This window comes from Chlorocebus sabaeus, chromosome 24 (assembly GCF_047675955.1).
Source record: "Chlorocebus sabaeus isolate Y175 chromosome 24, mChlSab1.0.hap1, whole genome shotgun sequence".
NCBI classification, from domain to species: domain Eukaryota; kingdom Metazoa; phylum Chordata; class Mammalia; order Primates; family Cercopithecidae; genus Chlorocebus; species Chlorocebus sabaeus.
In genome coordinates, this window is record NC_132927.1 from 46,837,083 (window position 1) to 46,848,192 (window position 11,110).

At 36.7% G+C, this 11,110-nt stretch overlaps 1 protein-coding gene across 1 annotated transcript; it reads right to left on the bottom strand.

Annotated features, from left to right (window-relative positions):
- Nucleotides 1-664: 664 nt before the first annotated feature.
- On the bottom strand, nt 665-7,202 carry LOC103229266 (disintegrin and metalloproteinase domain-containing protein 20-like). Its single transcript, XM_037984184.2, is given in 2 exon segments — nt 665-1,025; nt 1,028-7,202. Coding segments are annotated over 2 exon segments (2,229 nt in total). The 5' UTR covers nt 3,171-7,202; the 3' UTR covers nt 665-939.
- Between the last annotated feature and the right edge of the window lie 3,908 nt (nt 7,203-11,110).

Genomic DNA, 11,110 nt, shown 5'->3' on the forward strand with positions numbered 1-11,110 from the left:
AGTGCACTATTTCTGAAGCGATTCTTCCGGTTTCCCTTTAGGTAAGATTTTGTGTCTGTACATTTATGAGACTGTCAGTTCCATCCTGTAATTTATAGATAGGCTGGGCTCAGGCAATTCCTGGAGATTTAAAATATGATGTCCCATACCTTTAATTTCCAGATAAATTGAGAAGTGATTTATCAGTGAATAATGACCCTTTCTGTAATAGTTTAACAGTAAAGACAAAATGTCAGAGACATTACACATGGGATTCCCCAGGCCTAGCATAATGCAAAAATACTGAGAATAATGAAAATGATAGCAGACAGCATGTACCAAGTGCCCAGCACTTTGGGAGGCCGAGGTGGGTGAATCACTTGAGGCCAGGAGTTTGAGATCAGCCTGGCCAAGATGGTGAAACCCTGTCTCTACTAAAAATACAAAAATTAATCTGGCGTGGTAGCACGTGCCTGTAATCCCAGCTACTCAGGAAGTTGAGGTGGGTGGGAAATTGCTCGAACCCCGGGATGCAGCGGTTACAGTGAGCCGAGAATGCGCCACTGCACTCCAACCTGGCAGGCTACGCACCAGAGACCCTGCCTCAAAAAAAAAAAAAAAAAAAAAAATTAAGAGTGTGAGCAAATGTGTATTAGTGTACATGGGATTTGCCACAGGGGTATCTAGAAAACATTAGCCCCAAATCTTAAATGAGTACAGGTCCTCTTGTTAGTGAATCTAGGAGTTTCTGCCGTCATCTATAGAAGTATTGAGAATATGACCAGACAGGAAATGTTAAGTAAATTTAAACACACAGACCCTTTTTAAATTGCCAAGTGATTTTATTTCAAGATGACATCAAATTGCTAAGAGGTGATGTAACCATCATAATGACTATTGATTATAACTCCCAGTAAGTGTCAATGAGATTTTCTCCATTGTGTGGGCTCCCATTAGTATTTACTCCTCAGGTTCAGTAGTTCTCAATACTTTCTTTTCCATAAATTCTATTGCTTGTGAAAAGCCACCAAAGAGAAGTGAAACAGAAAAAGGATGTAACGAGCAAATATTAAAAGTAGTGCTCGGTTTGTATGCACAAGTATGCTGCCTGCAATATGATATTGTTTGTCAGGTGGAGGGCCACTATCTATACTACCTCCTGTTCCTCTCAGTTCGCATGTTGGTGGTTGCCACCCAAACACACAGTGACAATGTTTTTGGTTGTTACATACTCCTTTGTAATTGCATGTTTTAAGATCACACTCAAAATGCAGGTCTTGATAAAAAGTACAATTGTGTTCAAGACAGTAGCTCCCTGGGCCACAGGTTGCACCATCCACTACCAGCCCCATTTCTGGCAAGTCTGTCCCCTGGTGTGCTTCATAGCCAAAGCATTTTTCTTCTTTTATGTCGCGTACTAATATACTACGAAATGTAGTGTGCTCACCTCCACCGGGAATCTCGCTGACACCACTACAGTGCAACATTCCACAAAAAACATCATCTTCTTCACATGGAAAAGGTTTACTTCCCCCTCGCTGTCGAATAACCCCACAGTTTCCAAATCGGTCACCAATCCTATTCAATTGTTGATAGCATGCTGGGGAACCGTCTTTCACTTGGTAGCCAAAAAGGGCTTGACACTGCATATCACGGTCACTGCAGTTTCCTCTTACACAAACAGATACTGCTGAACATGGGGTTCCATCCTGGACATAGACGTCATTTGGACACTCTTCGTTTTTCCCATCACAGTATTCCGGTAGATCACATATACCACCCAAGTCTCTGCAAAGCACTCCAGGGGCAGCATATTTACACTCACGGCAGCAAAGTCCTGTATTGCAAACACTGCCAAGAGAAAGGATACAAGAGGTCTCACAACATCTATCATTGGCACAATCTTTAAGGGAGCCACAGTCACATTCTTCCCTCTGATTTTTGATCTTGTCTCCACAACGAGGAGCTACATAAGGAAAATTAGTGTATGGAGCATTTGGATCACTCAAACACGGATCCCATTTATTTAACCTGTTTTGCATCTGCTCATAAGAACAATTGCTCATCATATCATTAAGATCAGGAACAGGAGCCATGAGACAGTTGGTTCGTCAAAAACAATAACCACCAGCAGAATCATGTGTCAAGCCCAAGTTATGACCTAGTGCATGCGCTGTTAAACATGCCCCCTTAAATATGTGATACCTCCTTAAATACACAAACATAGCTCCCCAGTTGGGTTTGCATATTCCATTAAACTGGGCATAACAGTCCCGGTTTTCAAGTTGATATGCTGTAAAAACAACTGAGGTATCATGTTCAATTTGTGTGTACCATCTAAAATATTTCCACAAACCAAACTTTTCTACAGCAGTTCCTGCAGGTATTCGATAAAACTGTACTATATCCTTTTTATTCCATATGCACAAAACACATACATAGACATTTAAATAAACTGGTTTGAAAATGGTATGTATGATGCCGTTAATAATCACTACATTCTCTATTATGTGTGACACATTAGGGTTCCGCTTGAATAATCCATTAGTAACCGTGTAGTGAATTTTCAAGTTTTTTCTATGATGCCTCCACAAATAAACGTGGCCTGCTCTGGGAGTTTCAGCCAGTGTTACCTTTTCAGATTCTTGATCTCTCTCTTCCCCTTCAGTCTTACATCTACTAGCCTCTCCCGGTCTTTCTTCTGACACAAGCAGGGATACTACATGCTCAAATTTCGAAGAAGCCTCCAGGGGTTTGATTTCGTAAGTCAAGTCATCCACCTGCAGCATGCCACGCAGCCCTCCATGGCAGGTGTCCAATGTGGCCACAGACCCAGGAACCCCTTCCAGGTAGCAGTCATAGTAACAGTCTCGTGGGACAAAAGGGTAGTTCTCCTGTATGGCCCCCTGGTCATTATCAGTACAAACAGGTAAATGTCTGGGCATCATGTTCTTCTTGAGCTTCATGTGAATCACGTGCCTTCGGCCCCGGAAACGCATGCTGTAAGAGAGTTGGTCTGGCATCTCAACTCCACGCCTCCTGTGGGGCACTTTCCTGGGGATCACAATTTCTGAGGAGGTAAAGCGCCATCCTGGTGGGTCATGAAAACAATAGACCTGGGACAAGAGTGCCCAGAGGACAGGCAGCCAGAGAGCACCTGTCAAGGGGTCCTGGACCCAGGCAGGTCCCATGAATAAGGGAACCTTTGACCAAAGAAAATGCAATCAAATGGGAGGCACAAAGAGGATTCCTCAGTCTTCAGCCTTCTCCTCAGGGCAGTTATGATGAAAGCAGAGTGAGTCTGCAGGCTTGGCACCCCCTGATAGGTGAGTGGGAAGGGTTAGGCTATTACATAACAATGGTGTGCTCATCAGGGGAGGCTGTTTTCAGTGAGCTGGAGAGGTAGGCCAGGGGGTCAAAGGAAGAGGAAAAAAATGGCAGGAATTGAGAAGAGCAGCATATAACAGCTGAAATGTCCCTTGTCCTCTAAGGGAAGTCATAAGTGGGGTTTGATGAGTAAGTGGGTTTGATGCAAGGTTAGGACACTTAAGGACATTTTTCTGAAGACTAAATGAGGGAAGGATTCAACCTGTAATTAAAAGAGGGAAGCGTAATCAATAAGGGAGGTAGAAACTTTTCCTTGAAGGAATTTTGAGGATAGACTTAGAGATTATAGAAATCAAATGAAGTTGAGGGTAATGGATGAACTGGAGAGTAAAATGTCATGAGAAAAATTGGGGTGTGTAACTATAATTCTTATCAAGTTAATATATACCTACACTGTGATCCAGCAATTTCAGTCCTAGGAACTTACCACATAGTCTTGTCTATGAATGTTCATAGCAGCATTATTCATAAATGTATTCTACAATCCGGAAACCAAGAACTTGTCCTTGATAGGTGAATAGATAAACACACTGATATATTCATTCATTGAAATACTCCTCTGTTATAACATGAACAAACTTCTGAAACATGCAAGATCAAGGTTGAATTTCAAAGAAATTATGAGACAAGCCAGACCAAATGGAGTAGTTAATGTATGATTTAATTTGTATGAAGTTCTAGGATACTTCAAATTAATCTATGGAAATAGAAATGTAATTATTAGTTTCTAGATGTATGAGCAGGGGAATGGGGCATAAAGAGACCTTTCTGGAAAAATGTAAAGTATCAGTCAAATATATTGATTGCAATGGTGATTTCAAATAAAAGCTCATCAAGCTGCACCCTTAAAATCTGTGTGTTTTATCATAAGCTAAGGATACCTCAAGAGTTAATTTTCTATAAAGGATTTGACTTCAACTTCTTTCTGACTCAATCTAGAATTAGCACATCATGAAATTATCTTAGAAACCATCTCCCTTTCCTTCTCAAAAATAGTTTTAACATAGAATTGCATGAAAACAGACTCAATTTGGTATAAGGAAGTTACCTAAAGCAGTTTACCTCATTTATTTTTCTCCTCTTATGAATCATACCTTTTAGCTGGGAGGATTTATACAAAGTAATATTTAGAAAAGAAGAATATATTAATATTTAAATGTGTTGTGTGCAACATTGAAAGATTTGTTTTAAATTCAGTGCAGTCAGAAATATTTTAAAAGTACAAGAATGAGTTGATCTCAGCCTGAAATAAACTGGCCACAATAAAAAAAACTAATTTCTAAGAAGAAAGTAATGTAGTAAAAGTAGAAAGAGGAATAAAAGTAATTATAATGGTAAGAATTATAAAATGTACTAATTTATACATTATATGTATATTAATAATTATTGAAAGATAGGAACAGATAAAAAGGGTTGGGCCCTTTGGGGAGCAGTAATAGCTAGTTATCCATTTATTATTTGATGTGATGGGAAATTTTGACTGGAATCTGTAAGAGGGGGGATGACATGAGGAAAGTCATATTAGAAAGATAATTAGCCTGCTTTTTATATTCAGGTACTGTTTTCACCAAACTGTCAAACCATTTTTGTCCTCTGCTCTCACACTGCAACAACAATCAACACTAAAGAAGACTTCTGTGACCAAAAGTGTTTTTGGTTTTTTTTCACACACAACAAGCAGCAGATACCAGCTATGTGTCCTTCAAATCAATTCTGACACCATCTACCTGGGTATAGTGTCAGATCCCCCAGGTTGGACATCTAGTCACCAGCTTCAGCTACCAGTCACACGTGTAGGCCTCCAGAACTTCTGATCAACAAGTTCCAATTTGGGGTTCCCATGACTCCTTTTTGGAGTTTGGTTAATTTGTTGGAATGGAACTCAGGAAAACACTTATGCTTACCCAGTTATTATAAAGGGTATTATACAGGATATAGAAGAAGAGATGCATAGGGTGACGTATGGTGCAAGGGGCACAGAGCTTCCATGCCCTCCTTGTGCACAACCGTCAAGGAGCCCCCACATGTTCAGCTATCCAGAAGCTCTCTGAACCCTACCATTTTGAGTTTTTGTGGAGGCTTCATTACAGAGGCATGATTGAGAACCATGTAAAAATGTGATTGGAAAAAGTACATGGTCTAAACCCAGCAAGGCCTGTCTGTTCAGTCTTGGCCTCTGTGTTTACCATTCTTTCTTTAGGATATTGGGCAGGACCCCCTCTGGAATGAGGGTCTTCTGCCCCATAATCAGATTAGTCCTGCCTTGGGTAGGTGAAAAAGGACAGGAAAGGGTCAGAGAAAGAGAGGAATTCTGTTTCTTCAGGTCTGTTTCTGAGGCCTAAAGCACTCCAACATTAATTATAACAAAACTGTAACAAGGTTGTGGGCATTGTAAGCTAGGGACTATGGATGAAAACCTGTGTGTGTGTGTGTGTGTGTGTGTGTGTGTGTGTATGTGTGTGTATTCATAATATCACAGATATTGAAAAGATACAGCCAGGAAACCTCCCAGTCACAATGTTGTATAAATTAGCAGACAATTTCAATGATGTGAAGAGGACTGTTTGGGGGTACAGACAAATTCTAGAAATGAGTTACGTTTGAGTAATCGTGTGTGTGTGTGTGTTGTGTTTAGTCTTCTAAAAATCTTGAATTTAGTTCTCTCTTTGTGTGTCTCATCTGGCTTTTCATGAATTAGTATGTATTATTTTTGAAATCACAGATGTTTTAAAAAGTTTTAAGTGAGAGTGAGATCAGTAAAGTATCAGGCTAGAAAACTGCAAGCTCTCCTTCCCCCATAGAAACACTGAAAAGGAAAAAACCTAGAAATTCAGCTATCTGAATCAACTGTGTAAGAGTTTTGGAAAAAAATTCAAAGGTTTACAGCAAACAAACAAACATACATCAAGAAAATGCCATCTTCAAAATACTCCAATAATTAAAGAAACCTTTGCCAAAACATTAGTTAATGCAAGCTAAAGGAACAGCATCTTTACCGAGCACACACAACCAGATAGTCTTGACTAAATTTGTTTGGAAAAATATCTAAACAAATACCTTATATCCTTCAACAATTACACTTTTCAAAAGCATTACCAGAAGGAATGAGAATATGTTCTCAGTTACCACATTATAATAATCAAATAGCCTATTGTCAGGAACAACAAAAAGCACAAAGTATACAAAGAAACAGTTAAGACATGGCTTATTCAAAAGAACAAAATAAACTGACAGAAATCATCCCCAATAGAACCTAGACATTAGACTTACTAGACTAAGTCCATAAAACAACTGTTTGAAGTATAGTCAAAGAGCTAAGGGAAAATATGGACCCCCAAAAAACTCAGAAGAATCAGAAAACTAATATAGGAACAAAGTCAACATTTTAACAAAGAGAATCACAAAAAGTGAATAAATGAAAATTCTCGATTGGAAAGGCACAGTAACTCAATGAAAAATGTAGTAGGGATGCTCAATAGCAGATTTGCTCAAAGAGAAAAAAGTCTTCTTTTCTTGAAAATATTTGAAGATAGAGCAATTTAACTTTTCTGATCTGAGTAGAAGAAACAAGAAGGAATGAAGAAAAGTATACAGAACATAAAGAAATAGTGAAACACCATCAAACTAAACAATATAAGCATTATGAGAGTCTTAGATGGAGAAGACAATCCAGGCTGAGAATTTTCTAAGTATTTATGGTCTGCTTCCCTTTTAGTGATAAACTCTGTCTTTAAATTCTTTCTTTCTTCTAGCATTTACTCTAAGCAGTTGATAGAAGCCATACAGATTATTTTATTAATATTTTGCTTAGACATTTCTATGGCCAGATGTCTATATATATATTATGTATTGCTTTTATTTTATTTTGTTGTTATATATATGTGTGTTTATATATGTGTGTGTGTGTGTGTGTATGTGTGTATGTATATATGTAACAGAAATATCTAAGTAAAATATTAAAAAATATTTTTGTCTATATAAACATGTGTACATATGTACCATATATATGTAGTCATCTATCTATCATCTATCTATCTACCTATCATTTGATTGTTTGTTTTTGTAGAGATGAAGTCTCACTATATTGCTGAGGCTGGTCTTGAACTCCTGGCTCAAGCAATTCTCCTGCCTCAGCCTCCTAAAGTGCTGGGATTATAGGCATGAGCCACCATGCCTGGCCAGTGCATTGCTTCATTGCTTTTTAATTATTTTTCCTACAACGTCCTTTGTCACGAAGATAATTCAGCCAAGTTTATTGCCACTTTATAACAACAATGACCTTTCCTTCAGTTTCTAATAAGATATTCCTCATTTCCATCTGAGACTTCATCAGAAAGGCCTTTATTGTCCATATTCTGTTCACGAGCTCTTAGATAATCTTTAAGACTTAGACTAGAGATAAGCATGAACAAACCAAACTCAAAATTGGCAGAAGGAAGGAAATAATAAAGCTCAGAGAAGAAATAAACAAAAAAAGACCAATAAAATAAAGATCAATGAAATGAAGAGCTGGTTTAAAAAACAAAATCCACAAGCCTTTAGCTAGACTAAGAAAAAAAGAGAAGACTGAAATAAATAAAATACAGATGAAAAGGAGATGTTACAACTGATACTACAGGAATACAAAGGGTCATAAGAGACTATGATGCCAACAAATTTCATAACACAGAAGAAAGGGATCAACTCCTGGACAGAAATAACCTACCAAAACATTAAATTATGAAGAAATAGAAAATTCGAACAGACCAGTGATGAGTGAGGAAATTGAATCAGTAATACATGAGCGAGGAAACTGAATCAGTAATAAAAAGTCTTTCATCAAAGAAAAGCTCAGGAACTAATGGCTTCAGTGCTGAATTCTACAAACACTTGAAGAGCTAATGCCTATTCTCCTCAAACTATTACAGAAAACTGAAAAGGAGTGAATACTGCCAAACTAGTTTACCAGGCCACTACTACCCTGATTCCAAAACCAAACAACAACACAGCGACAACAACCAAAACAACAGGTCAACAAAAACTCGTCGATGAATGTACATGGAAAAATTCTTACTAAGGTGCTAGCAATCCAAATCCAACAGCACATTAAAGAGACTATTCAATACGATCAAGTGGGATTAATGCCTGTGATGCAAGATGACTTAACATACATAGGTCAACAAATGCACTACACTACATTACAACAAACAACAAATGCACTACACTACATTACAAGAAAGAGTGAGAGAAACCATGTGATTATTTTAATAGATGCAGAAAATAATTTGACAAGATTCAACACCTTTTAATGACAAAATTTCTCAACAAATTAGGTATAGAGTTATGCACCTCAACACAATAAAGACCATATATGACAAACTCCAAGCTAACATCATAGTGAACAGGGAAAAGCTCAGGAACCAAATAAGAAGGCCCACTTTCAATATTGTACTGAAAGTCCTACCCAGATCAATTAGGTAAGAGAAAGAAGTAAAAGGCGTCCAAATTGGAAAAGAGGAAGTCAAATTGGTTCTGTTTGCGGATTACTTGATTTTATATATAGAAAACCCTAAAGACTCCACCAAAAACCTCTAGAAATAATAAACAAATTCAATAAAAAGTTACAGGCTACAAAATCAACATAAAAATTATTACCATTTCAATATGCTAATAGTGAACTATCTTAAAAAGAAATCAAGAAAACAATTTTATTTACAATCGCAGCAACAACAAGAACAAACACCTAGGAATAAATGTAATTATGGAGGTGAAAGATTTCTACACTGAAAACTATAAAACTTTCATGAAAGAAATTGAAGAGGATACAAATAAGTAGAAGGATATCCTGTGTTCATAGATTGGAAGAATTTATATTTTTAAAATGGCCATACTACCCAAAGCAATGAGATTTAATACAATCCCTATGCAAATACCAATGACATTCTTCACAGATAAAGGAAAAACAAACCACAAAATTTATGTGAAATCATAAAAGACTCCATTGGAGTATGAAGCTGGAGACCTCACACTACCTGGCTTGAAAACATATTACAAAGCTATTGTAACCAAAACATCATGGTAGTGACATAGAAACTGATCCATAGACCGATGGAATAGAATGTAAAACCCAGAAACATATCCACAACCCTGATCCTTGACAAAGGTGCCAAGGACACACATTGGAGAAAAGACATTCTCTTTAATAAATTATGCTGGCAAAATTGGAGATTCGTATGCAGAAGAATGAGACCAGATCCCTAACTCTCACTATATACAAAAATTAACTTAAAATGATTAAAATCTTAAATATAAAACCCAAAAACCATGAAACTAGTAGAAGAAAACATAGAGAAAATGCTTCCCAATATTGGGCTGAATTTTTCAAGAATTTTGAAAAATAAGACCTCAAAAGCACAGGCAAAAAAAGCAATGGGATTATATCAAACTAAAATACTTTTGCAGTGCAAAAGAAACTGTTAACAGAGTGAGGAGACAACCTGCAGAATGTAAAAAATATTTTAAGACTATATATCTGACAAGAGGTTAATATACAGAATATATAAATAACTTAAACAATTCAACAGCTAAAAACCAAATACCTCAACCTAATAATGGGCAAAAAGACCTGAATAGATATTTTTTGAAAAAAGATACAAAAATGGTCAATTTGTATATGAAAAATATATATATGAAAAATGTATATGAAAAAATGCTCAATATCACTAATCATCAGAGAAATGCAAATCAAAACCAAAAGCAGATACCACCTCACTAAAGCTAGGATGGCTATTATCAAAAAGATTTTTTTTAAATGCTGGCAAGGATAGACAGAAAGAATATTCATATGCTGTTGGTGGGAATATAAAGTAGTACAGCCATTATGGAAAATAGTATGAAGGTTCCTCGGAAAAAGTAAAAATAGAACTACCATATGATCCCACAGTCCCACTGCTGAGTTGATACCCAGAATAAAGGAAATTAGTATATTGAAGAGATATCTGCACTCTCATGTTTATTGCAGCACTATTCACAATAGCCAAGATATGAAACATATCTAAGTGTCCATCAGTGGATGAATGGATAATGAAAATGTGGTATATATACACAGTGGGACACTATTCAGCCATAAAAAGGAATGAAATCCTATGATTTGAGACAACATGAATGAACCTGGAGGAGATCATGATATATGAAATAAGCTAGACACAGAAAAGACAAGCACTGCATGATCTTACTCATACATGGAATCTATTTTTTTAAGTTGATATCATAGAAGCAAAGAATAGAACAGTGGTTACCAAAGACTTCAGATGGAGGAAAAGAGGAGGATAAGAGAAGTTGGTAAATGGGTATGAAGTTACAATTAGAAGGAGTAAATTCTGGTGTTCTATTGCACAGTATAGGGACTATGGTTGACATTAAAATATTGTATATTACAAAATAGCTCTTCAAAAGAGAGGCTTTTGAAGGTTCTCACCTCAAGGAATGTAAATGCATGAGGTGATACATACATTGACTACCCAGATTGGATCATTATACAACATAGATATGTATCAAAACTTTAAATTGTACCCCATACATATAAACAATTACAACAGTTCAATTAAATAAATAAATAACTTTTTAAAAGAACTTTAAAACGTCTGGAAACTAATATAGGAGAAAACGTACATGACCTTGGGTTTGGCATTGAGTTTTATATACCACACATAAAGCATGAATATTCCTTGAATGAACAAAATGATCAGTTGGACTTTTTTTAAAT